The 27,188-nt window shown below is 40.8% G+C and overlaps 3 protein-coding genes across 8 annotated transcripts; all 3 read right to left on the bottom strand.

The window, feature by feature from the left end:
- Nucleotides 1-949: 949 nt before the first annotated feature.
- LOC119024531 (high affinity choline transporter 1-like) lies at nt 950-14,405 on the bottom strand. Its single transcript, XM_037107417.1, has 9 exons — nt 14,027-14,405; nt 9,505-9,694; nt 9,265-9,378; nt 7,377-7,532; nt 7,127-7,275; nt 6,735-6,881; nt 4,744-4,897; nt 4,144-4,361; nt 950-2,172 (listed from the first exon to the last, which is right to left on the bottom strand). Exons 2-9 carry the CDS (start codon nt 9,686-9,688, stop codon nt 1,663-1,665), a joined length of 1,632 nt encoding a protein of 543 aa, XP_036963312.1. The 5' UTR covers nt 9,689-9,694; nt 14,027-14,405; the 3' UTR covers nt 950-1,662.
- A 1,306-nt stretch (nt 14,406-15,711) lies between these two features.
- Nucleotides 15,712-20,343, bottom strand: cfap161 (cilia and flagella associated protein 161). Its single transcript, XM_037107418.1, has 8 exons — nt 20,164-20,343; nt 18,951-19,040; nt 18,625-18,842; nt 18,456-18,537; nt 16,945-16,980; nt 16,689-16,811; nt 16,485-16,558; nt 15,712-16,004 (listed from the first exon to the last, which is right to left on the bottom strand). Exons 1-8 carry the CDS (start codon nt 20,230-20,232, stop codon nt 15,809-15,811), a joined length of 888 nt encoding a protein of 295 aa, XP_036963313.1. The 5' UTR covers nt 20,233-20,343; the 3' UTR covers nt 15,712-15,808.
- Nucleotides 20,344-20,706: 363 nt separating this feature from the next.
- LOC119025088 (ceramide synthase 2-like) lies at nt 20,707-27,131 on the bottom strand. 6 transcript variants are annotated; one of them, XM_037108429.1, is made up of 13 exons: nt 27,065-27,131; nt 26,878-26,953; nt 26,424-26,495; nt 25,602-25,775; nt 25,305-25,422; nt 24,513-24,631; nt 24,360-24,417; nt 23,929-23,979; nt 23,745-23,837; nt 23,483-23,611; nt 21,464-21,570; nt 21,231-21,370; nt 20,707-21,087 (listed from the first exon to the last, which is right to left on the bottom strand). In XM_037108429.1, the coding sequence occupies exons 1-13, from the start codon at nt 27,129-27,131 to the stop codon at nt 20,951-20,953; spliced, it is 1,341 nt and encodes a 446-aa protein (XP_036964324.1). In that variant the 3' UTR covers nt 20,707-20,950. The 6 variants fall into 6 exon arrangements, with proteins under 6 accessions (XP_036964324.1, XP_036964322.1, XP_036964323.1 ...); XM_037108427.1 differs by adding exons at nt 25,907-26,103; nt 26,603-26,778 and having other exon boundaries at nt 20,707-21,370; nt 25,602-25,838; nt 26,424-26,471; nt 26,898-27,125; XM_037108428.1 differs by adding an exon at nt 26,603-26,778 and having other exon boundaries at nt 20,707-21,070; nt 21,217-21,370; nt 26,424-26,471; nt 26,898-27,116.
- Between the last annotated feature and the right edge of the window lie 57 nt (nt 27,132-27,188).

Here is a 27,188-nt window from a genome sequence, read left to right as displayed (position 1 = left end):
GTGAGCGGATGGGCGGATGGGCGGATGGGCGTCGCTATTCACTGTAAAGCCCGTTTGATCCTGGATGAAGGTTTTATAATGTCACCGTCGAACATCACCGGCCGCGTTTTAACACCGCAGCGTTCTCTGATCAGGAATCCATTGTATTTATTTTATTCATAATTCAATTTAGATGTTTTTTTTTCCTTTAAATTACATCAAATGATTATGTTACATCTAGTTTAATTTCTATGACCATTTTATTCTAAAACGAAATTAACTACTGGAATTGTGATTCCAAACCGGAAAGTCCGTTATAGTTGTGACATAATGACAATAAATAGGCTATTCCGGCATTTTTATTAATACTTCTAACTAGTAACTTACGTATATTAGTGAACTTAAAGACGTTTAAAGAAATGTTGCTGCGTTCTTTTCTCATATTCGGTACTACTTTTTGTTCTTATCTATCACCAGCGAAGCCTTTTTACGTCAGAACAGTCCTGATTTTTTTGTTTTTTTAATCTCAATGATTACATCTGATACATATACTGTGGAACAAGACAAGTAGCATGTGAGAGAACCAAATATGCGTTATAAGAGATATAATTTGTATTCTTCTGCGATCCGGTCTGAATTACATTGTTAGAGTCCTTTCACTGGTTAGGTGTCGCCCTCTGCTGTTGCACAGGTGACATTACAGTTCCATGTGGGTTAGAATCCCACTCAGGTCAAATAATAATCAAGGCAACATATAGAAATACTTATTGGACGGTGTGATATTCAATCATGCAGGTGCTGTAGGTGACATAAGGTTTGTTGTTGTTTTTTAGGAGTTAAATACTGAAATAGTGTGAATGGTTGACACAACGCTAAATTAAATATGGCTTGTGTTGATTTCTAGTGTTTTTTCGCGTACAATTTAATAAAAAACAAACAAACAAAAAAACCACACGGATTCCATTAGATGCAAAGATTAGAAACAGATAATGTTTAATTATTTTTTTATGAAAACTTGCAATCACAAAAAATCTAAAATATACTAATTGGAATTCTATATGTAAATGGTCCATCATTTAAAATCCCTTTAAAACATAAAATAATAGTAAACACTTCTAATGACAGGAAATTCCTGCTAAAATTCTCGTTTCTGAGGGACACTAAAACCTCATTGTCTCAAATATTGCCACAGCTTTGTCCCTTAGGTGCTTTATATACCTTGTGCAAAGAGGCAAAACAGCTTCTTAGTAAGACAATAGCAAATGGTTACACAATTAAACAACACCAGTGGGGTGACGATTCATTGAAAAAGGAGTGAGTGGAAAAGACTAGCTTAAGGAACTAAGAAAATGTGTTAACTGACTAACAATTGAGGAAAGAGGTCCGTTTTTAAGAGGATTAAGACCATATGAACACTGACATTAAGATCTTGAATTCTTCATAATAAGCCTTATTCTGTTCATTTTTTCCCACACATACAATGGTCTCAGTCGCCTCCCTGAATCACTCTCAATACACTGCTGGTCATATAAAGCGTATTAAGCGAATACTTCAGTATTAAACATGTGTAGTATATAGTACATGTAAAAGTGTGCGTAAATATTCTGTGCAGAGAAGGTTGGTAGGAATTTGCATAAAAAGACGTTTGTGTATACTTTGGCTGAGGTTGTAATTAATTTAAGACTACAGTTTTGTATTACAAATATTGTTCTTTTCCTCCAGAGCTAGGTCATCCTCCTCAGCCTCTTTTCTCTCTTCAAACACCCTAAGTACATCCCAGGACTGAGGAATTACTTGGTGGCAGAAGCCTAGCGCCACCAACTTGGACACTAGAACAATACTTAGCACTGAGCCCAGCATGGCCACAGTCCTGTAGGGAAAGTATTGTGTGATAACTCCATCCTCCTCCCTCCAGCCAGGGTACAGTATGACAGGAGGGATCCCGAGCACTGGATCCCCGCTCAGCCCACGCAGCAGCAATCCCATAACGTAACCACTAATAGCGCCGTAGCTATTAGCGCAGCTGGAGTAGATCACACAGATGAGCTGCGGGAAGACCATGCAGTAGAGGAGATCCCCGCTCAGCAGCCAGAGGGAGAACACACTGTCATCGCTGAAGGCCAGGCCCGTTCCTGTCAGGCCCACAACCAGCACGCTGCTACGGATCACCCACTGCAGCTCTCGCTCTGTGGCCTGCAAGAAGAGAGAGAGAGAGAGACAGAGAGAGAGAGAGACAGGAAAAGGACGATAAAATCAGACTTACTTTGCCTAAAGGCCCTGTGTGCAGGATTTAGTGGCATCGAGCAGTAAGGTTGCAGGTCGCAACCAACTGAATACCCCTCCTCCCCTCACCTTCTTCTTCCAAGCATGTAGGAGAAACAATGCTAAAAAAAAATCAAAAGGGCTCTCTCTTGAGCCAGTGTTCAGTTTATCCATTCTGGACTTCTGTAGAAACATGGCAGTGCAACATGGCTGACTCTATGGAAGCAGGCACGCTCCCGCTATGGCTACAAGGGGCTTATCTGAATGGCAGGGCCACACGTCCTGCATAAGTGGCGCAGTGTTTTGACTTTCAGTTTCTGCGCCCATGTAACTGCAAGTAAGAACAACTACACAGCTCACGTGAGCAGCACTTGAGAGGCTACAGTGGTGCATCATTTACAAATTCAGAGTCTGGCCTATTTCTGCTGGATCAGGTGCACGGTTCTTGGCCAAAATAGACCTGGTACAGTCTACATCACACCAGTGTTCCACTGCATGTCTGTATCTGTAGAAAATGTCAGAGGCACGAAAGGCTACACACAACAGGTGAAGGGCAGCATTATCTCTCTCTTTCAATGGCGACAAAGAAAAATCCTCTAATTTCTCAAAAATCATCGTCTTCATTGATCATTGCACCACGGTTTGGGTGAATTCTCCATAATATTTGGCTGGACGGTATCAATTAACTTTTGATATACAGACACCTCTGGAACTTATGTAGTTCCATTGAAACTGTCTGTTGACTGTTCTGAATTAATGTGTTATATCCTATATGTAAAATAAGTGGCATTGGTATCAGCTGGCTGCAGACACCTCAATGTTTCAGATAGATGAAAGCTAAAACAATCTGAATATTTTATTTACAACACAAAATGTAATCCTTCGGTGTGTTACCCTCTGAACACCACAGGATGGCGCTTGTAACACACAAGCCACAAGAAGTGTCTTCTACTCAGAGCAGATGTATATTTAAAAGTGGGTTACCTAAGTGTCCACTGGTTGAACAGTCCATAACAAGTAATGGATCCCTCATAAAAAGGTGAGTAAACCCTGTCTGATTTAGATAACCCATGTGAACTGATTTAATGTGAATGTATCTCCCACTACAGCCCTGTTCCGCTCTTCCCTCTGAGCTGACTGGTGTCAAGTGATCATTCCTCATTCCATTTGTTATTCAAGGCTCTACTTCAGGCTGCAGCTTAAAGTACACATGGCCTATCATTTTTCACTGGTGAAAATCTTGACATAGAAAATCCGTTCTGGATTTGGGACAGGTTAGCTAGCTAGTCTTGGTGTGAGTTTGAATCATGCTAGCACAACACTGGCTTTCTGGCTAACAGCTGAGCTGAGAGGTTCAATGAGCTGAGCACGTTGATGAGTCGTATCTAAGGTCCATCTTATTCACTAGAGGAGTGAATGTGCCCATTACATAAGAACTGCATGGGGATTTAATGACGGTTCCAGCTATTAGTCAAACTCTCAGGTGTTGCCAGGGAAACAGAATGAATGCTTTTGAGAAAATGTGTATTTTCATTGCAAAATATATACATTAATTTATTTTTTTTTATCTGTCAAGTGACCATGAAATAAGCCGGATACTGCCTTAAGAACTGTCCATTATCTGGAATGAATGGATTCATTTCTGATAATGGACACCTTGTTTGACATTATCTGTTACTTATCGGAGGTAAACTCCATGTAGATGTAGGTATGGCTGGCAGCAGCATGTGGCCTGCTCATAAGGTAACAAAACAAAAGAATTGCTATTTTCAGGTGATTACACACAAAAAAGAAAACATAATCATCAATATTATATTCAGGCCAAACATCGCCCTAAATCCCACATACTGGACCTTTAATACTGAACCAAACACATACATATTCTAACGCACACACACACACCTGCTTCCTCAATGTCGCCTTGTATATGTTTTGTGTAAACATGGATGCTGAGGACAGCAGCGCAGAGTCCATGGAGGACATAACTGCTGCCGCCACAGAACCAATGCCTAACACTGACAACCAGGTGGGTGTGAGGTATTGCAGGGCCAGTGGCAGGATCTTCCCTGCCTCCCCTCGCTCAAAAGGAGGGGGTAGACCATACGCTGTCTGGTTCCAGTCTTAGAGGAAAGGAGAGGAAGAGAGAGGTAGTGACATAGAGGTAGAGAAAGCGATAGCCAGGGGTTGAGAGGAAAAGAAATAATGGGAGGGGAAGAAGCTTTTAAGGTTATGGTGATGGCATCAAATTAAAGAAATAAAATTATCACTGGGGAGAAGGAAGCTAAATGTTTGAAAACAAGCTGCATGTGTCACCATACTGATTATGATATGTTAACCATAACCAGTTATGCAAATTCTCACACACATACAAATGCAAACAAGGATTATGTAATACCATGACATTTACCACAGTAGAGGGACTGAAATCTTCAAACAATGTTGTCTAGCTGACAATATCTGTGAGTGCTGAACGTGCATCGGAGTGTTTACAGTCATGTGTACCTGCACTGGCGGCCAGCGCTCCAATGACAACTGAGGGGATTCCCATGATAAAAACCGAAGCAGCAGCAGCAAAACAGGTGACCTGAGCTTGAGCAGAGGAGGCCGCAGAGAGGATCCTCTGGTAGAGAGCTTGATAGGCCAGTCCCCCCAAAGCCTACAACATACACATGCACAAATAGAAAACACACACTTTAGCAATTCATGCAGTTAACAAAATAGATCTTCCTCGCAGCACAGTTCAGGTTGATCAAACACTTAATTCAATAGCAATAACGATAAGACAAATAACGGCTGCATTACATTTATATTGTTCATGTTGCCTTGCTAGTAGAACTTCCTGACACATCTTCAAAAAGGACCGGTTCACACTTTTTCATACTCTTATGTCTATGTAAGCTGCAAAAGCTGTTGGTCGCTGCAAATGTTCCTCCTGTTCATACTGGCCCTGAAAAGCTCCTGTTGCCATTTGAATGGAAAAGATGGGGGAAGATACTTCCACAGTTTGAGTTACCAAAGTAATACTCCAAACTCAGTCTTTTTAGTTGGAAATTCCATATTTTTATTACTGCCCCAGCCTCTCAGCAAGGGATACATCGTTTCGTGTGTTGATTTTGTCCGTCTTCACTTACATACAAATCCCAAAAGGAGGGTAAATTTCCATTGCCAGTATGGACAGACCATGCTGCAATGGGATCACAACAGCCCCAACGCCCAGTTACAGTTCACGTTCTGACCCAGGACCCCTCAGTAGTGATGTAGTGAACTCAACCATCATCTTGCACAGCTGTGACACTGTAGTTAACTTTATCGCTTTACTCCTGGCTGGTTTCTGTAAGTTTGATTTACCAACGAGGCTCTGTTGGTGTTAGCGATGTCCTACTGTCAGCCTGATTAGTTAGCCCATGATAGATGGTGATAGAAAGATGGTCAGTCCAATCACTTTGAGTATTTTTTGCCTGCCCTTTTCAAAACATTATCTAGTGGTTCCTTTCCAGATGGATTTGTGAAAGAAACCATATTTTGAAACAAACCATTTTGCAGGTCATGTTACTGAGGTGGGGGCCAATGGTCTTACTAATTCCTACCTCCATAGCTCCAGGAACTACCTTAAATGTTTCGTGACTGTATCTGTCCAAAGACAGTCAGTCAGACATACAATATAAAACACCTGACAAAATGCTCAAATCTTTGGTGTTAGATTGTGACAGAGATGGGGACTTGAGTTTGCAACTTGAACTTTGCACTGAAGTCGCACGCTCAGCGATTTGAGACTTGACTCCAGACTTGCATTCAAAAGACTTGAGACTCGAGATTTGGGACTCGTGAACAATCTACCTACATTCTCATGGCACATCAACATTAAGAAACCGTTTGACGAGCTAAGCATCATTCCATCATGTGGAACCTCAGGCATCTGAGCATGGCCACAGATAACAACAACACTATGACAACGAGCAAAACAACTGCTGCTACCCTCCTGTTTGTCATAAGCTTTGCGTTTAGGAAGCACGCACAAGTTGCAAATACAAGAAGTTGCAAACATTCCTTTCAGGAATAAAAGACAGCTAATGTTTACAGTTAAATAATACAGACAATTGTATTCATTAAAATGGTGTTCTGTAAGAAAAGGAATCAAAATCATTGTTGTAGAGTTGTATATTCATGCAATTAATAATTTTTGTCACACAAAGAACTTTCACAAATGTTGAGGATTTTCCAGACCAGATTCCCTTGAATTCAAGGACCCAACACAGCAAAGTTTGAGGCACGCAACAGGGTTTATTTCTGTTAAAACATTTTTTTTCATATATATATAAAAATAACTTAAAAGAAACTCACAGACAAAAATTTAAAAATAGCGAAGATCTTCAATTTCTATTATTGGACAAAATCAATCAATTCATGCACTTCCAATCAAGCATGTTTATTTATGTCTATTTTCAAGAACAAGAATCACACACAATGACACAAAATAAAAGTTAAAATCTAACCAATAGGAGCATCTCATCCAGCCATTTTCCTGAATCTTCCAGCGGCAGCTCTCCAATTAATGAGCTTATATGTGATTGGTTGAAGTGGACTGCTTGTGAGTTGCCAGCAACTGCAGGACTGAGTACCAAAAAAGGAATACAGAGAAACTGAAACAGAGGAAAAAAACACAGCTGTTAGAGAAAAACAAAGGACTAGTCATCATTTGAATTACTCACATTTTTTATCCTTCTTCATTATGAATATATATCATCCATCTCATATACAAAAGTCCCCTTATCTCTGTGACCTTCCCTCCATCGTCCTCCCCTCTTCTCTCAGTCATTTCTGTCAGTCACGACCACCTTGCACTCCCTCTGTATTTCAGTCTCTCTGTGCTTCCTCTGTTTCTCACCAGGCTAACAAAGATGAAGCAAAGCTGGATGATATCAGTGTATGCAACAGAGTAGAGGCCTCCCAAAAACGTGTAGATGATAGAGACAGCTGCAGAGATAATGATGGAAAGATCAGATGACAGTCCGAGAATAATGCTCATCGTTCCTCCTGGAAAACACACAGAACATAAAATCAGCAATGGTATCTAAAAATATGATGAGAGCATTATGATTGGACATTATAGCTGGCACAAACACATAAAGACTTACCCAGAGCAGCAAGGATGCAGGCCACCCACAATACATCACTGAACATTGCAGGAAGCAACAGTATTGCAGTGAACATGTTGCCATAGCGATGCTGAAATGGGTCCAACATGGTCACGTAGCGCTTTGACCTCATAGGTTTTGCAAAAAACAATCCTCCTTTAGAAACAGAAAGTATACAAAGAAAACATTTGAAGAGAAAATGTACTTTTGAGACACATTAGATACAATATTAGTCATTGTCAAATCATAAAGGTCAACAGAAATCCATTGTCAACGTAAAATGTGAACGATCTCTTCAGGTTTTGGACTATTGGTTACACAATTTAGGACCATGGCAACATGTGCATGACATTGTTACATTGTTCCCTATTGGCTGGACATTTCTATCCAAATGATTAATCAGGGAAATAATCAGTACGTAGACAAAGAAAGTAATAATGTATTGCAACCCTAGTTTCAAGTGGCTGACAAATAAAAAAAATTCCCACTTGCTTTTGCCAGTGGGTATGGGTTGAAATGTGGTCAAATCTGTTTTCCTTTCACACAGTGGCTCAGTTGTTAGTGCTGTCACCTCACAGCAAAGAGGTCATGGGTTTGGATCTGACTAGATGGAAAATGTCTGTGAACAAATCCTCTCTTTTGAAGGCGCCTTCCTACCACAGTCCATGAAGAAACAGGTTAGATGAAGTGGAACATTGAAAAAATTGTCTGTAGGTGTAAATATGTACTTGTGAATGTCTGCCTGTGGGCCCAGACAGGACAATGTTCTGCTGGTGGCGTCTGAAAGAACCTGAATGGGAATAATGTTGCTGTTTCATAATATAATATGACTGCTGGGCATGTACATAAAAGCTGTTAGCACAAAGTCAGTTGGTGAAAATAAACAGTATGCTCTACATGAAAAGTGAGCATTTCCTTTTTTAAGCAGGTGCCTTGTTAGTTTCACGCATAGTTATTCAAACTGGACTCTGCCTGAGCCTCAGTCAAGTATCTCTACCCTGTGTTTTATCCATAGCATGGTGAGATAGGTAAAAGCCCACAACACTTAAAATAATAGGCAGGTAAATGGCACATAGAGATAAATTACTGTGCTTCTCTAGAGATGCACAGACTTTCCAAAGCTGCTGTATGCTCTGTAATTTTGAATTCATCTTGTAGGGTATCTATTTTTATTCTCTGTACTCCTAATTATTTCTTTTTACTTTACTAGATTTATCTGTACTTATTTCTGTCCTTGTGCTGCTGCACCACTCAAACATCAAGCAATAAAAGCTTAACTCATCCGTCTGTAAAAAATATCCTCTGTTACAAGCGTCGCATCATCTGACAACTACTTAATCTGATATTTTTTTGTGTGCGGTGTTCAAGTTGTCAGGGGACTTTTGTCTGCTATATTAGTCCACAAATACATTTTAAACTAAATTCAGTTCTTTAGATAGCCTTTACTTATGCTCAAGCTTGAATGTAGACATGAATCCTGAGTTTCAGCATTTCAGCTTTCCAAAAAGATACATTTCATTTAGGTATGTTTTACACCTTAGCCTTCAAACTGAGCAGTGTGGCCAGTGTTGAGACCCTTCTACCTATATGCAAATCACATGCATTTATAGCGATCTATGCACTTTAAATAGTTTCTGCATTACTATTTGTATCTTCTTGACTGAACAGATGCTGACTAACCCACACTCACATGTAAATTATCACATCCTGTGACAACTGAGCATGTGAAACTGAAAAACAACCACAGGGCATTACTACTTACCCAAAACATAAAGACATAAAATAAAACAAAAATATGCTGTCAAAATATCAAGATATATTTCTGCCATGACCTCTTACTCTGTTGTATATTATTGTACAGAGGCTTCATTTTGTTTTAGTTGCTTACCCAAAAGAAAATTGGTAAGATATGCAGGAGGCCCGATGGCCCAGATGAGACCTTGACTGGGAGAATAAACAACCTCAGCGGTTCCCAAAATATAACCTCCACCAACCCATGTTGCTAAAAGAAAAGCACAGGAAAAAAATCAAGTGAAAAACGCGGCAAAAAAAAACAGACAAAGGAGCAAACACACGTCTAATATTACTAAATGCCATCTAAATGAAAGATATTAAGTAAAATATCTACCTGTCATGGTGAAAACCCCAACCAGGACACTGATGTTGCGGCCACCAACCATGGTAACTTCGCTCTTGCTCCCAGAACATGTTTTCTCTACTTTCTTGGATTTCCGAGCAGCAAGGACCCCAGTTAGCAGGATGACAATATAAAAGATCACAACAGCCACCAGTCCAGGGATGTTCACTGCCATGATTGTCTGGTTAAACAATGCACAGTTCTTCAATTACTAACAATATACTGAAAGTACACTTCATTATACAAAACAGCTGCTGTTGTCATTAGTTTAGCTCTCAGCATTAAAATGGCTAAACACAACTTTCCCAAACATTTCAAACAATGTTCAAACCCAAAGAAAGCCATAATTTTGGTCAAGATAATGATGCATTCCATTTTGTTGCCCATCACTTTAATTTCCAGAAAAGAGTCAGAGAGTGAGGAAGGAAGGCAAAAGTCGATGAGACTTGGAACTACTGTCTTTTGCCACCTTCAGGAAACACGACTGAAAAAAAACATTAAGCCCTTTGCAGACATTTTGACCTTGACAGACTGAATAGGCCCGACACAGCCCTCCCCCACCCATCTGGTATACAGCACACACACATAACTGTTCAGCTGGTGACTCTATAACTTCTGTGTTATACCTTGGATGTAGCATAATCCAAATATTTAAACTCATTTTGAACTACCTTGTGTACAAAAGACATATATGATCCCTGCTGATGAAACATAAGACAGTTGTCACTTCGCAATATCTTAATTTCGGGCACAAATTTTTAATTTTCCACCAGGATTCAGTCTTTCCCTAGCAGGGTTGTCAAACCATGTGTAGATCTTCAGAAAAAGGTAAACAGACTTATTTAAAATGCACATCTAGAAAATACGGGTCCATAATCACATAGAAAGTTAATTGGCAGTTTCCTGGAAGGGGTTGTATAATCTGGTTCTAATTGTAGGGAGTGAAGTTAGAGCGGAGCAGTCCATTTAGTTTGAGTTTGCCAAAATAATTTTGTTAAAACCAAAAAAACTTGCAGAAAATACAGCTGAGCAGTTGCGTATGGATGTTTTCAGTTATGTGGCTATTACTCTATTTAACCTCACTGACTTCTTTCACTCATGCTGTATTCTTCGCTGTTCAGTTCACTAACAAAGCAGTGCAGTTAATCAGTGATGTTTTTTACTGAACTGGGCAAAAAGGCTTTTAAATTTTCTGCCCCGTCTACCTGAAACCATGTGCAAAAGGACTTGAAATTGACACACCTCGTAGCTCTGGGGGAATTCAAGACAATTATAAAAGACAGAGAAATAAACTCAATTGGATCTTGTCATTGCACAGTGTAATTATGTAATCTCACTCTTGTTTTCCTGTGGTGTGTGATCGTATTTTATTTGTGTCTTGTGTGTTTGGCATAACCATTCTGCTTTTGTGCGGCCATCTTGGCCAGGTCACTCTTGGAAAACAGGGTTTTAAATCTCAATCAGTTTTTTACCTAGTTAAATAAAGGATATTGATTGATTGGTCTGTTATTTGTTCTAGATAGTGGATAGTTATCTATGGCAGGCCTGTAGTGGCATGGCATGACTGTAATGTTATCTGGGAGTCATAAGTCATTCTCCAAGCTTGGCTTATATGGCTTATAAGAGGAGCATGGCTCTTTCAAGAAGAGGGCAATGGTTTGAGTATGATGGAGACAGGTGGTTGTGTTCAGAGCAGACAGGTGTTAGAGGCCGGAGCAGAGGGAAGATTTAGCAGTGAAGAACTTGTGTTAAAGTGACCGCTGTTACAATCTCTGCTAATATTCACGCTATTGCTATCCCTATAAATATACATGCTATTGCTATCCCTGCAAATAACCATGGTATTGCTAACCATGCTAATATCTACACTAGTGCTTTCCCTGCTATAATCTATGCTGCTGCTATTCATGCGAATATCCAGTCTATTGCTATCCATGCTAATATCGATGCTATTGCGATTCATTATCTTGATCTTACTAGAAAAGTAGCCTGTTTGCAAAAGTAATGGTTTAAGGCTGACTATTAGCCATGCCCCCATTGTTTCTTTGACAAAGAACGTTGACCAAAAGATCTTAATAAAACTAGATAATGAACATTAAAGTGGCATCCATTAAGTCCAATGAAAATTGCTCACCTGGCCAAACACCAAAACAAAAAAACCCTGTTTTATAGCTTCCCCAGACTTGTCTCTTAACGTCTGGGATGTCTAGTCCTGATTGAACTAGTGGTATCAAGCATCAAAACTTTAGAAAGGGCTCACAAAGGTGAGTGGACTGGCCGAAAATAAAGTAGTACACAGATCCTCAGACCCACAACAAACAGCTGATAAAAGAGGTCATCACCCCCGGATTGACCACACAGATAGTCTTGCATAGCAAGGTGTTTCTCCACAGCGGTGTCCCCCTGAAAAACCATTTCGGGGGAAACTTGTTTTGCACATGTGGAGGCGAGCACGGCATTAAAATAGCCTAATCCCCGCCAAAGAAAAAAGGTAAGAGCTGCAAGCTTGTTTACTTTGGTCGCATTAGCGAGTAGTAGCTAGCTAGCTAGCTAGCTTGGAGTTTGTTGTTTCATGTAGCTTTGGGGATTATAAAAACACTACACGCAGATAGCGGAAGGAAGAGGAGATTAAAATAGGCGCCAATGACAGGCTTTGTACCAACCGTCTACATCTGGTGAGTCAGCCACCACACTTAAAACTTTTTTTCTGTGGGAAACACTGCAGACTACCACATAAATTAAAAGCGTGTAGCAAGGGTCAGGCGACTATTAAGTGCCCTGACGTCACGTCCTCTGTAATTTTCTGGAAATTTGTTTGTTGTTTTTTTTTGGACTCTTGGGGGAGTTTGGATTCCAGTACTTTTACATCCAGTATTTTTCCACCAGGATTGAGTTTCTATCTCACTCAGAATGTTTTCCCCTAGCAGGGTTTTGAAACCATGTGTAGACCATCATAAAAAGGTAAACAGACTTATTTAAAATGCTTATCTTGAAAATACAGGTCCATAATTACCTAGAAAGTTCATTGGCAACTTCCTGGAAGGGGTTGTATTATCTGGTTCTAATTGTAGGGAATGAAGTTACAGTGGAGAAGTCCATTAAGTTTGAGTTCGCCGAAAGAATTTTGTTAAACCAACAACTTAAATTGAATAAACTTGCAGGAAATACAGCTGAGTAGTTAACTTATAAACCCCACTGTTCAGTTCACCAACAAAGCAGTGCAGTTAATCAGTGATGTTTTCTACTTTACTTTTTATTTAAAACATTTCATGACAGGCAACTACTTCCAGATAGTGGATTTGGTAGTTATCTTAGGCGGGTCATGTTGACTCCGACCATCAGTTATAAAGTTTCATGGGAAAGGGACTGATGGTTAACTCATTGTGGGACAGGGACAGCACATAAACAGCAGATAGGTGTAGCGCTGGGAAATGTGATTCAGATGCTCTTTAGATTGAATTTGGTAATTTCTGATTTCTGAGTACCAATCGTGTTACTGGTCTAATTAAGTCTGTCACACATTATATTAACCTTAAATATCCTTGTATGAATGAAAATTAAAAAATGTCCAGCAAAGCCTTACATTCGGAATGTTACTTAAATAGATTATTACCAACAAGGAGTGCTCATTGTGCAGACGGAACTGAGCCTTTCAGAGTAATATCATATTTTATTCATGTTTAAACAGCATTCAACTGATAGAGCAGGTAGAAGTGGAGCCCTTTGCCTGACGACTGCAAGAACACACTGAATCCCATGAGCTAAAACGAGAGTTTTATGTGTGTAAAACATCTGCACTGTAAATGTAGCCCGACAATAAATGTATAGTGGAGAGTAAAGAGAACAAGATGGGGACGTCGAGATGCCCCCCCTCCCTCACACACACACACACACACACACACACACACACACACACACACACACACACACAATTAAAACAAGGCAATGGCTTCAAAGTCACCCTCGCACATGCACGAATTTTAATCTCTATCATCTAGATTTACACGAAGCCCCCAACGCGAGGGTTTTTACGTAAACTTCTACATATGCGAGGTTTAATCAACGGGACTGTCATAAATAACGCGTTAACGTTACATGACCGAGCAGACGCCGCGCAGATGAGTAATTCTCCGGCGGTGGTGTAACGTTATGTATTTTTCAGGCACGCACGCACACGGCGCTGAATTGATTTCCATATCGTTATCAATTACATTGAATATTGATTTTCACCTTCACAGAAACATACCGACCCTTGTACTCCCACGTTTCAGTTATAGAACGCCCGTGCAAGAAGCTGGTAGACCCCATTTAACCCTGCTAGCTTAAAATCGTCATAACCCGCAGTTTAGAAGAAAAAAAAACCGCCGAGCGTTAGCTTAAATTAATTCAGTATGTTTTAAGTATACGACAAGCCTGAGGTGGTTTCACAGACAGAGCCACAAAGTAATTTTAAAACAAAAGACTTAAACAGGGCATTGTGTTGTCCTCCCATGTGATAGGTAAGGTAACGTACCTTTCCGTGGAGCCGGTGTCCTGTCTTCCTCACATCTGCCGCCGCCTCCAGTGAGGCTCTCAATAAATAGCCGCGGCCGGTCAGTTCATCTCTATTGTGTCCTCTGAAAGCTGACACCGTTGTCGCGTTCAGCGATGTACAAACGCGGAAAAGCGTTTTTGAGAAGGAAGCGACAAGTGTGGTAGTAGTCGTGCGTTCGCGAACCGGTGCCAGCTGGTGCGCCGCTTCCTTTTAAATGAAAATGTAGGGGGAAAAAATCGAAAGTCTAGAGGCGGGTATACGGCCGTAAAGTCGCGGTTGTTGAAACGTTGCGCACAATCAGATCGAGACGAAAATGTTGCAAATCGACGGAGACGCGGTGTCACTTGAATGCACCCTGGACTGAGTGCCATATAATAACTGTGGCGTTATCTCTGACAGGAATACCCTCTGTACTGACAGTAGCGTATGTTATAACCCGTGACTGGCCACACGTGTACATGGACCATCGTGCTCGGTTAAAAAAACCCCGCACGATGTTTTCGTGGATGCAGAGAAATTGATGCCCGAAACCTGATACTACCTGCACAGTATCCAGTGTTGTGCAACCACACAGGCTGTGTGGAGTAAATCTTACAAGGTTTTCCATGAGGATGTTGAATGAGGTTTTGAGAGGTGCACAAACAGAACACACATGCATGAACTCTGGATTCTTAACATACACATGCATAAATGACTTACACAGAAGACTATGTTGAAAAAACTGCATCTGTTTTAGAACTATTATTTGTTTTTGTTTTTTGTGTTTTTTCTGTCTTGAGCCACTTGCTTAAACCCACTGTCATTAGGGATCTGAGTGAGAAAAAGATAGCAATTTGATATGTGATGAGTTCACTTCCTGTTGCTCTGTGGTCAACTTATATGGTTGTGCATGTGTGAAAATGCTAATGCTGCAGAGACGGAAAAAAGTTACGCAGTAAAAATGCCTTGGTGATGTTAGATACAAAGTCACATCTATCAAGAGCTCCGAATTGCACAAGGGTGTGTCCTCTATGAATTCAACTTTCAACCAATTTTAAACAGGGGGGGTTGTATTATTTCATCTTTCAGTGACATTGCAGCCACAGCCACAGTTCACACGGATAATACATACAACTTGTCTGAGAAGTCTCGTCTGATGGATATTTGAGATTCTGAGCACAGGGCACACAGAGATGATTGAACCATTTCATAGAAGTGAGAGTTGATGTAACCTAATTTGTATAGGCCACTAAGCTGGCAAAGGCTGGGTAATGATCCTACAACTTCACCAGAAGACAGTCACGTAACCGGTCATGAACTTCTTTCCCCTCTCACCCTTTTTAGTGTTTCAACACACTAAAATGAATACATTTGGAGATCTCTTTGTCTTGAATTCAATGTCCATCCAATAACAGAGCCTCTGCTTCATTCCCTTTTCTCGTTAACATCTTTTTTTCTTTGTGGGAAATTCCGAATGCATGGGAAATTGCCCAAATCTTGTTTTTTCTCTACAAGGTCAATGGAAGTGTACTCCTCCTTTGTTTGAAGAGACATATCAAATTCTTCTTTCTACAGACCCTCCTGGGGGCTTGGCTAGCTGATGTGAAACATGTAACCTTAACACTCCAGGTTGGAGTCCACTCTGGAATGCCTTTGCACACGAAGAAAAAAAAAAAAACTCAGTGTGCCAGACAGAAAAAACAACCTTTATTTTACAATGTTTAGGCGTCGTTGCTGATGTGGTATCTATGTGCCAACACAAGGATATGTGAGTGGACTGCATTAGATTTTTTTGATGTCAGGGTTTGCTTGTGCGAGCTCCTGGTTGTTAGCCGCTGAGTGTGGGTGGTTGAGAAGCAAATGGCCGTTTCCTGCTGGGTCAGAGGTGCACAGCATCCAGTGGTTGTTGTTATTTTCCACTTTATGGGAATCCAAAAACGTGTGAGCCGTCACCTCATACTCGTTGCCATATGCGGTCCTGCAGGGACACAACTGTTAGCTTTAAAACGACAGCGGGCATGCAGCAGTTGTAAAATGACCTCCAGCTGCCATATTGGAGGTACTCAATTCATGAGCGCTGAGTGCAACTGAATACTCAACATGACAAAAGTTCAGATGTTTGCTGAAAAAGCTGCTACAACACAGAGTTGCCTTGGAGTTGACCTAAGCATCTCAAAGATTTTTTAATGTCACAGTAACCTTATTAAAAAAGAAACTCAACAGGATGTTTGTTTTTACAGAAAGCAAGCAGACCTCTCATCCACACTGGAGTTTTCCTCTGATCTCTCTCTCTCTCTCTCTCATTATAAAATACATACTTGGTTACTATTTGAGTTTATTTCTGACTGGACCTCCAAGTTGACACACAAAGCAAAAACATTTACAGAATATTGAATTTGACACAGCAGCATATTTCCACTTGGACTGGGGTTATTTTTAAGAGGAACCTGTAAAGTACCAAAGGACGTGATCTCCCAGAGCAGCGAGAGCTTGGTTTGTCTTGCAGTGTACGATCAGCACTTTCACATTGGCCTGGAAAAAAAACAAAAGCCTTTTAAGAATGCATTGAAACTTTCAATGGAAGGGAGGTGGAAGTAAAAGAAACAGAAGACGTTTTGTGTCACTGTTCAGTTAATGATTTAAAGAAGAGCGAAAAACTTACATGGACAGGTTGACCCTCATATTCAAGCCTCTCCTGGGGATCGAAGTGCACTATCTTCCACCAAGACAGAAAGGAGCTGCCACCTTCCAAGTTAACTTCTTGTAGGCGGGACTTTTTTGCACACTTAAAATGAAGTCACATTGACATGAGATAAACAATTTGTAGAAAATCTTGTGAAAAGTACAAACATAACCGATGCATTCTGCATTCACATTCATGCGTACCTGTAAGCTTAAAACTTTAAAGCTTAACCTACCTTTTGAAAACTCTGCCGGTCACTTGTCAGGTAAAGCTAAACAAGGAAAGGAAGACAAAAAATGTTAAATAAAAGAAAAAGAAAAAAAAAGAAATATGTGAACCATGTGTGCTATTTAAGAATTTAAGTAATGGAATCTTGCTAGCTCTTGTTTAATTGGTATTGGTAGGTATAAAAAAATTAAATGACTCAAATACTGTCAACATATAACAACAATATTTAATTGACATTAACATATATTGGCCGTGAAGAACTGACAGAAAAAGACCCCCTTTTTTATGAAATATCAACATGTATTCCATTATTTTGAAGACAGAGTAAAAAAAGCATTTTCAAATTAAAACAGTTGAGGCAAAGAAGTCTTGACTTTTAGTCCCTATAACTGCACTGCCCATACAGTAACTCAACTGCATCTATCCTTTGACCCGTACTGCCATGTAAATACTCTCGTCTTTCAAACTCCACACCCCCAGTTTGTAACACTAGCTTTCTGTCAAAACTTTAAAGACCTGAAGCCCTGCTGCGATGACCATGATTGATAAAAACCCATCAACAAGGATAATTTCTTATACCGGCTTTTTTTTAAAGTGCTTAACAGTAGGCAACTGGACTTTTTCAGTTTCTTGAAGATGTTTCACCTCTCATCTTCTTAAGTTCTAACTGACTGAGTTTAAGAGAGAGAGTTTAAGACTTTTAAACTTTGTGTGGGAGTGTCCTTACAGAGTCATTAAGTACACGTGAGCTCTGAGTTTCAGAGTTGTAGGGCCACTTGTGTCCCTGACCCAAATGGCCTTCACATGGGTTGTTAGGTACTAGGTGAGCCCAAGTGAGAATGGTTCTTCAGCTGTTTGGCGAGGGAACTTAGTATTGCAGGTCATGACTCTGCTGTCCACTTACAAAATCCTTTCTTTGTGGATAACAATGTAAATATCTTGGCCAGAGATAACAGATAGTTTGAAAGAGGGGTAAAGGAGCCTACAACACAACGTATCACCCACTTACAATGCAGTACTGAGTTGCCTATTATTTGCAGGATGCATGGTGATGAAGTAATGTATGTATTTGTGACTAGGTAAGATTGTTAACTGACAACGGTGAAATAGAGTAAACTTTGTTTAAGTGCCGTGCTGTACCTCCAGACTGCAGAGAAGCTTTTTTCCTCAGGCACTACACCATAAAAAATACTTCATGTTATATCGTGTTCTATGTGGACAATTCTGAATCCAAACTGGTGACAGACATGTAAAGGCATCAGATAAGTTTTTGTTTTTTTTTCATATATTTTTTTGCCCTTTTCTGGCTTTATTATTGATAAGACAGCTGAAGAGTGTGACAGGAAACAGGGTAAGAGAAGGGGAGTGACACGCAGCAAAGGGACCCGGGCCGGGAGTCGAACCCGGGTCCACTGCAGAGCCTTGGCAAATGGGTCGCGCACGCTACCGACCGAGCTAAGCAGCGCCCCTTTTTAACCACTTTTGCGTGTGTGTGTGTGTGTGTGTGTGTTCACTTACTCCCCTGGTAAAGCCACTTGTTGTCTTCAAAGCAAAACTTTGCTCAAAATGCAGAGTCGATCGATCAGGACTGCCATCTACACTGCAATCACACACTCAGTGTTACAGATCTACATCTGGTAGTGTTACGATGTGTATTGATCTAATTTAAGTGTATTTGTGTGTGCACCTAGTAATGATGAAGGCAGTGCGTGTGCAGGGCTGGATAGCTCTTCCTGCACTGATTCCACACGGAGCTTGAAGGCCAGGCGAGGGGATCTTTGTCAAACTGTTGACGTCAGCATTAATGCTGACTGCGCTGCACTCCCTTTTTTCTCCTCCCATATTCACCAACATCACAACATCACCAAAGTGCAATTTTCCATCACTGGTCACAGTAAGATCCACCTGCAAACAAGAACAAACACCATCATCATTATCATCACCTTCCCCATCATCACTGTGACATTATTGTTGTTGGTAATTGTGGTCTTAATCAGCTTGAAGTCATTTTACCGGACTCAAGATGTTCTGCTTCAGGAAGTCTACTTTCTGGGCAGCAAGCTCGCCCCTCTCTTTTTTCTCAAGAAACTCTTTCTTTGCATCCTGCAAAAATATCAGCATACACATTGACTATTTTCTAACCTGTTCAAGTTAAAAGAAGAGATTTCACAATTGTATAGCATCATATTTCTGTTACTGTGTAACCCATGTGTAACTACCAATTTGCTAATTATTGAGTCGTTACAAAACACCATGCAGTGCAGACAAACTTTGCTCAAGCCCCAGACTGTATAAATTCTAGGGTTCACACCCACATAACCTTGTTTAAGTTTTCAGAGGTACCAAGCTTGCCAAGCCTAATTTAGGGAAGGGAAATTATTAAATGATGCACACAGACACTGAGTATGAGTATTGGCTTTGAATATTTCACACATGAATCTTCAATGAGGAGTTGGAACAAGCTAGGGTACGCATATATGGTGCTGTCAGGCAGTGCGAAATTAGATGATTTATTTCGACCAACAGTCCGAAGTATGAAGAAGTAAAACTGTATTCTCCCCTTCTTTTTCATCTTGTTTGTTAGTGAACAGGCCCTGAAGCATTTTTCTATCCCAGTTCCTACATTCTTCCAGTGTATGTTTTGTCTGTAATATATGTCTATATTCAGTATCTTTTAGCTTAATGATTACACACCTGATTGTCCTTCAGCCATGTTTTCAGAATTACTTTAAAATGTGTTCTGTACTAAGGCTAAGGCTCTTGTCCTTGAGTATGTTTAGCTTGTGGTGCTAAATTGTGAATGATCTTGCATGGTACACCAACATTAGCCAAGACAAGAAAAAATGGTCAAATGACAGGAGATGGTTCTTTTTAACTATACTACACCTCTGATGATACGTATTGTTGTTGTGTATCCATACTTTTAAATGCCTCCTTATACATACTATGAAGGCTGTAAAACAGTGTGACAGTATCATCGTATACATGTACAACTCTGCTGCATCATGTGGTGTCTTGTAAGTCTCAACTGAGTAATGTTGTGTTTTATAGTGAAGCAAATTCGTTGTCAGGCAGATATGTACGTGTATGCCTTGTGGAAAGTTAAAACAGCTCCACTTACACTATGTTTACATCTTGCCTCGTAAAAAAAACCGCAGATGAGCTCACATGGATGAATTAGCTGACTCTAGCTGCCATATGTCTGTTAACGTGACGTGAAACAAACCTCGTCCAAGCGCAGGTCTTCGGTCCAGTTTCCTATTTTCACATTGGCGCGATAAGACATTTTGGCCATGACACTGCAAAACTCTTTGTGAAGCCGACCGATAAGATAATAACTTGTGTGCTGTCTGAGCTTTAGATGTGTGTAGGCTAGGTTTGTGTAGAGGGTTTCTATGGTAACAGATGGGCACGGACCAACTAACGTTTCAGCTCGTCAGTTCTCGCAGATTGTCGCGAGAGGGCGTGCTGGCACTGCCATTGGTGCACAGCGCCAAGCAGGACGAACTCATGGAAAAACACTGACACATATTCTAGTTTTATACACACACACACGTGCGCACATACACACACACACGAACACGCCCCCACACACACATACACGAATTAATTCAGAGTACCACAAACATAAATTACCCTGTAGTGCCTCAGTTTAACATTAATCTGCTCCACTACACAGAAGCACATGGCACACATGGTACTCACACATGTCACAGTGATTATATCATACAGTTTTTTCAACATTATACAAACATGCAAAGACATCATATCAAAGGAGTTTTCCCCTATTTTTAATTCAGAGTTTAATAAGGTAATACTTTGTTAAACCACACGGCTTCAAATGTATAATCCTTCACAGTTCCTTTAAGAGTACCTATTCTCTGTCCAAACATATTTACTCTTATGTTATGTATGAAAATTAGATTCTAGCAGCTGCAATCCAGACTGAAAAACCCGTCCATGTGTCTGCTGTCCTTGTTTCCTTTTCCTCTGCTTCTGTCTGTCTGCATGTGTCAGTGGCCAGTGGCCCGGCCTCTCGCTTCAGGGCCATTCTTGTGACTCGATTTGTGGTTTCTTTCCTTCTGTGAGTCACTGTCTTCCTCATCTTCATCGCTCCTGTCATCGCCCTCCAGCTGCCGGATAAATATGAGACACAGAGGAAGAGAAGAGGAACAAAATGAGGGTGAACCGAGGAGCAGCAACAACAAGACATGGAAAGAATTTGAGTAGTCTTCATGCATTTCTCTTTATATACACATAGAAACACAAGCAAACACACCGTGCTGAAGACACACTTGAAAAACATTCGTGATATGAGAACAGCCCAGTAGATGTGGAGCATCTGTAGAACCACCAACATCACGTTGAAGAAGTAGTAGCCAAAGAAGGGAGGAAACAGCTCTAGTGGGTACACCCATGTACAGTGGATAATCCTGTAGAAGATGTGTACACAATGTTTTTTCACACATTTTCACCCTGCGTCACCACCATGCATCATACAGCACATGTCCATTTGACAGACTTACCAGAAAGGGAAAATGATTACTCTTGTCCCCATGAAAAGAGCTGTAAACACCACAAACATGGTGTTAGCAGTCTTGCGCCACTTGGCGTAGTTGAATACCTTTGCACCCTGTGTGACAGAGAAAGGAGTAAGCCTCAGGTCTTCTATCTTTCTTTCTTTTTTAAGGAATATTTTATAGTCAGCTCTGAAGTCAGTGTAGGCATGTTTACCATTGATATTAACAAGGTAACACTTTATGAGAATGTATACAGAAATGTGAGTTACTATGGAACAGATCAGGAACAACTTGATAGTTGATAAATTATTGATGAGTAATTTCTGGATCCCAGTCTGGGAGATACCATATTAATGAACTAGCGATGACAAATTAATTACAAATGACTTAATAATAAGTAACTCCTTTATTTATTTATTTTTTACACCTCCAAGTTAAATGAATCACTAGTTACTCTCACTTTACTTTTACACAAAAAGCATAACTAATTATTAAGTAATTAGTAATTAATGAGTCTACTAGCTAACTATTATTTAAGTATTACATTTAACAATTTACTTGTTATAACAGCTCATGCACAGGAAAAAGAATCAGACAAATACGCATAAAAGAAAATAAATAGATAGAATAAGGTATTGGAAAATGATTGTGCAGGTAGTGCTTGAGTTAAACAGTCTGATGGCTGTGGGGATGAATGATCGGCAATAGCGCTCCTTCTTACACAGTGGGTGTAAGAGTCTGCTGCTGAAAGAGCTGCTCAAGGCCTCCACAGTGTGGTGCAGAGGGTGAGAGGTGCTGTCCATGATCGACGTCAGCTTGACTAACGTCCTCCTCTCACCCACCACGTCTATGGAGTCCAGCAGACAGTCCAGGTCAGAACTCGCCTTCCTAATAAGTTTGTTTAGTCTCTTCCCTAGCAGAGTCAAATATTTACTTAGTTAATAATAATATTAATGTGTTAATTAGTAATGAGTTGTCACTGTTTCAGTATGTCAGTATGTCAATTCACAGATATTTCTGAACTAATGAGTTACTAGATAACAGACTGGGGTATACAGCATTAATGAATTATTGTGCAGATTTATTCATTAATGCTGTATCAACTATGTAGTCCTCAAATCACAATCGTTCACATGCGCTACAATTCATCAGTTATCAAGTTAGTTTTGATTCATTCCATGCTCACTTTATCTGAATTGTGTAATAATCTCCAGTCAAGAAGGCTGTTGGATTTCCTCTCGTAATACAGGTCGTTGACATAACAGCCATAGCTAGATTTGTTTGAAAAAGGCTGAAGGGTTGGGTTTTTTTTTTCAACTCTGCTTCATTAATGTTCAATAATATTACCGCTCTGATACGGACTCAGGCAAAAATGTCACATTCAAAGATGTCAGTGGTGATCCCAAGTGCTACCTGTAACCTCCTCTACATTTGTCTGACAGATTTAGTTACTTTGCAGATTTAAGTTATCTAAACAAAATAAAATCTTCTGATAAAACTATGATGTATTATTAAAGATATCTTGATTTAATATAAGCTCATGTGATGAAAACATGGATGCATCCACAATCATAATTCAATATATATTAAGTTATGCTGGATTTTTACTTGTGATACAGAATTGTTTAAATAGTAGTATTACTACTTTTACTAAAGCAAATGATGTGAATACTTTTTCAGCACTGTGTGCAGCTCGCATTAATACAAATAGGAATCTCAAGAAATGTCAGCAACAAAATGTCACATTTACTGCTATTCACACTCAATGTTCACGCAGTTTGGAATGGCAGTAAAGGTGAGTCAGAGCATTTAAGCAAATATTTTTCTTACTTTTCATGTCATCGGACCTGTTTGAGTTCTGCCAACAGCAAAATTAGCGATCGATAATCTTGTTGTTCTGCATAAAACTACTGACACAACCGTCAATTTTTCAACCTTGTTGTTTTGCTTTCCTCTGATTATGTAAAAAGACAGCTTTGCAGCCATGACTTTGCACATGCACACTGATGGGGAAACAGCCCTGACCTCCAGCAGTATGTCAGCGCAGTCATGAAGTGCCATCACAATGGTTCCGATACGGATGTAGTTCGAAACCCAGGAGAAACTCAAGAGAGTCAGCGTGGCTGTATGATGAATCACCTGCTCTTTGAAGTCCTACACACACACACACACACACACACACACAAAAGGAAGGTTTGTATGTATGTATACGCAACAAAGCCACCTGCCATGACATGAAAAGCAATATACAGGTTATGTTTAAAAACTGATACACCTGCACACTCACCTTCCGTTTAACATCAAAAGACAGACTGAGGAGCAAGGAAATATAGAAGCCCATTTCCAACATGTAATACCAGTACTGAGACGGCAGCATGGACTGCAGGGACATAACACACACATTGAGATGTTTACTGCATCATGAAATATTGTACAAGCTATTCCCTAACAGCAAAGGTAAAAACACTTACCTGTTTAGGGAAGCCTGCCCAGACCTCCTTCAGATTATAAAACCAAGGTTTCTACAGCCAACAAAAACAGAGAGGGAGAAGAGTGTGAGGAGAGGGGGGGTTGGAGCCTTGAGAGAAGAGACAAGCACAATTGCCACAAGCTCATGCATGTTTGTCTGCCATGTCAGCTCTGAGAGTGTGAGAAACTCCCTGAAGCTCCGGAGTGACATGAGCCAGGGGGAGAGCCAAGCACTTTCACAAGCTGCACTCAGTGAAATCAGAGTGGTACAGTACATGCACATCGAGAGACAGAAGGAGAAAAGCACAGTGAAAGAGACCCCCCCCCCCAGCAAAGCGAAAAATTGGTTAATTCAAAACTGACTGGCACAAGAGACAAACCCTGTCATTGATACAAACACTGTGATTCATGGGAAAAGGCCCAAACTACTTACATCATGGAGAGCTAGGACTCCGTAGACAAAGGCGAAAAAATAAAACACACATCTCCAGCTGTTGACAGACAAGAAACAATAATTTCACATATTTACATAGAAAACTGTTCTCAGATCGGTGTGTAATCATCACACATACACAAGTGCACACACCTGGCCTCACAGAACCTCTTGCGAAGCCCAGGACGCTCCTGGTTCCTCCGCCGCCTGAACCAGGATTGAATTCTCCTTTCTGACCAACTGGTCTTCTTACACAGAGCGGTCACGTCGGCCTGAGACACAGAGAGGACAATACGTTTTTTCAGACTCTTTCCCTCCGAGGATGCACACTCTCTGAAGTTACACACAAGCAGCCTAAAAGGAAAAGTTCACCCAAAAATGAAAAGAAGGTTGAAAGTCCACACAACATTTTCTGGTGCTTTATAGAAGAACAACATGGCAGCTATTTGCAAAACAACTGATGCACACGAGAAGTGGTTGGGGTGTACAAACTCATCTGCACATGGAGGGTGGAAATAACATTGTTCCAAATCAATCTGAGATCTTGGGGCTTTCAGAGATGAGCTGGACTGAGTTTTAATTTTGGTCATTTTATCTTTCAGCTTCAGTTGTTTAGGAGAACGCTGCAACACTGTTTTGCTGTGAAGCTCCAGAAATGTTGTGTGGACTCAGAAACTTCACTTGACCTTCTATCAACATGAGGGTGTATGAACAATGACAAAACTTTCATTTTTGGGTGAACTTTGCCTTCAAGTTGTAGTCTGTGATGCAAACATTGCATTCACTATGCATCTCAATTGAGGAACAAAGGGTAAGCTCAAACAATTGCCTCTCAGATGCCATACCTAAAAAGTTTTATACGATATGTGTGTAAGTTTATTTATGTTTCTGTATGTGACCAACAAAACACCTTTGTTTCTCTGTGAAATACCCCTTTAAACGTACCTGTGATGGAATCCGCGCTTGGTCGCAGAAGTAGTTCTCTAGCAGTGGGTTACGTTCTACTGCGGGACGTATCTTGTCCCTGATTCCCCAGACATCAGCCAGCGGTGTGGCTAAGAACCTGCACACGGGCACACAAGCAACATAATGCTATTACTACACAACACATTATCTGGTGCAGCACAGTGTTGCTCCACACAGCTTGCGCAACATAATCCCAGTATTCTGAAACCAGATCATTGCGATCGCTGAGCTCAATGACACACGGGCACATTACACTCACATACTCTGTATTCTCACCTCTCGAACACAAATCTGACCAGGAGCATGCAGAGGGCGCAGGGCAGAGCAGCGTAGAGCTGGGAGGCTTTAGCGTAGATGCGACCGTCGGTGTCCTCCAGATCAGACCAGGAGACGTTTCCTGGGAGCCACAGACGCTCCCAGAAGAACCACTCACTGACCGTCTGCAACATGCTGCAGGGAAACACAGACAGGGACTATGAAAGGACACTGCAACTATGATGAAAAAAATGTTGTGTCAAATTCACGCAGAGAGACCACATGGGTATATTTGTTTTCATCACTGAGGTTTGGTTTAAAGACACAAATGTCTAAAATCAGGTATTGCATAAAACTGTGTCCACTGGCCAAAGTATTGTGTGTATTTACTGAGGCTCCAAACCAGTTTTCAAGTAATAAACTGAACACTGGACACAGGCTGAGACTCTGGTCTGCTTTTTTTGAGTTGTGGCCCCTGGTGATTTGCCAGTACCTCCTACTGGTCTCTGGCGGTACGACTGCTCTGTGGACATGCAATCATGAAAGAAGTGTGTAATTAGGAAATGGACGATACATATCAAAGGGCAACAAAGATAAAGGAGGGTGAGGAGCAGTTCGAGGAGGTAAAGTCCTTTTTCTCGTGGACTCTGATCATAACAGCGTAGATAAAAACGTGGTTTTTTGAGCGGCCGGGAAACATCTTTTCAAATGTGCAATCAGAGCCATCTGAACAAACATTAACAGTTAAAAGTATCAGATGACGGCCTGAATTGTTCACCAGGATTCAGTGTAACTCACATTAGCGTTTGTTATAAATCATCATGGGAAAACGACCAAACGTACCTGCAGGCACTGTTGTCTTGACAAGTTCCAGCAGAAGAGTAGGAGGCGCTGGCAGAAGATGGATGCAAAAAAAAAAAGTCAAGACTTCACTTTAAAAAATCTCTAGTTTCTCTAGATTCACTTCAATCCGTCCGTTGCCGCGTGCACATGCCCACGTATACAAACACAAAGGCACTCACCTTCGGCACTGGGAGACGCACGGTGTGTTTTCCAGGGACCTGTCCGTGTGAAGCAAGCCTGTTACTCACACGGTTCATGTACTGCGCTTATCCACATCAGATAACAGCCCTGTGAGATCACACATGTTCACCCTTTCAGCTATTGTGGCTCCCATTCTTCAAAGACAGCATAATAACTTCAAAAAAAAAAAAAAAAAGGAAGGCAAATATTCACTTATGAGCAAATGTTCCCTCTAATGTGTTTGAGGGCGATGGGCTCCAGTGAGCATGTTGATTTTTGTGTGTGGTCGCTCACCTGGTTGGAATAGAATGGGTATTCCTCCCTCCTCCCACTCTGTCTGCTCTGCTCTGCTGATCACACCCTTGTAGTTGCAGCAAGTTTCTTTTACGGTGAGGTAAGCTCAGCACTTGTGTGTTTTCCGTTGTAAAAATTAAGCTGCAGCAGTCATCAGAGTGTGCGACTTGCTTTGCGTACCCTCACCTGCAAGAATTCCCTCGGAATGCCGGGAAGCCCCCACAAAGGCCCCATTCACTGGTGGGGCAGGGGAGGAGGAGTCAGTGCAGGTTATGAGAGAAGAGAAAGAGG

Source organism: Acanthopagrus latus, chromosome 8, assembly GCF_904848185.1.
Source record: "Acanthopagrus latus isolate v.2019 chromosome 8, fAcaLat1.1, whole genome shotgun sequence".
NCBI classification, from domain to species: Eukaryota; Metazoa; Chordata; class Actinopteri; order Spariformes; family Sparidae; genus Acanthopagrus; species Acanthopagrus latus.
This window is presented reverse-complemented; position numbering and strand designations above follow the sequence as displayed.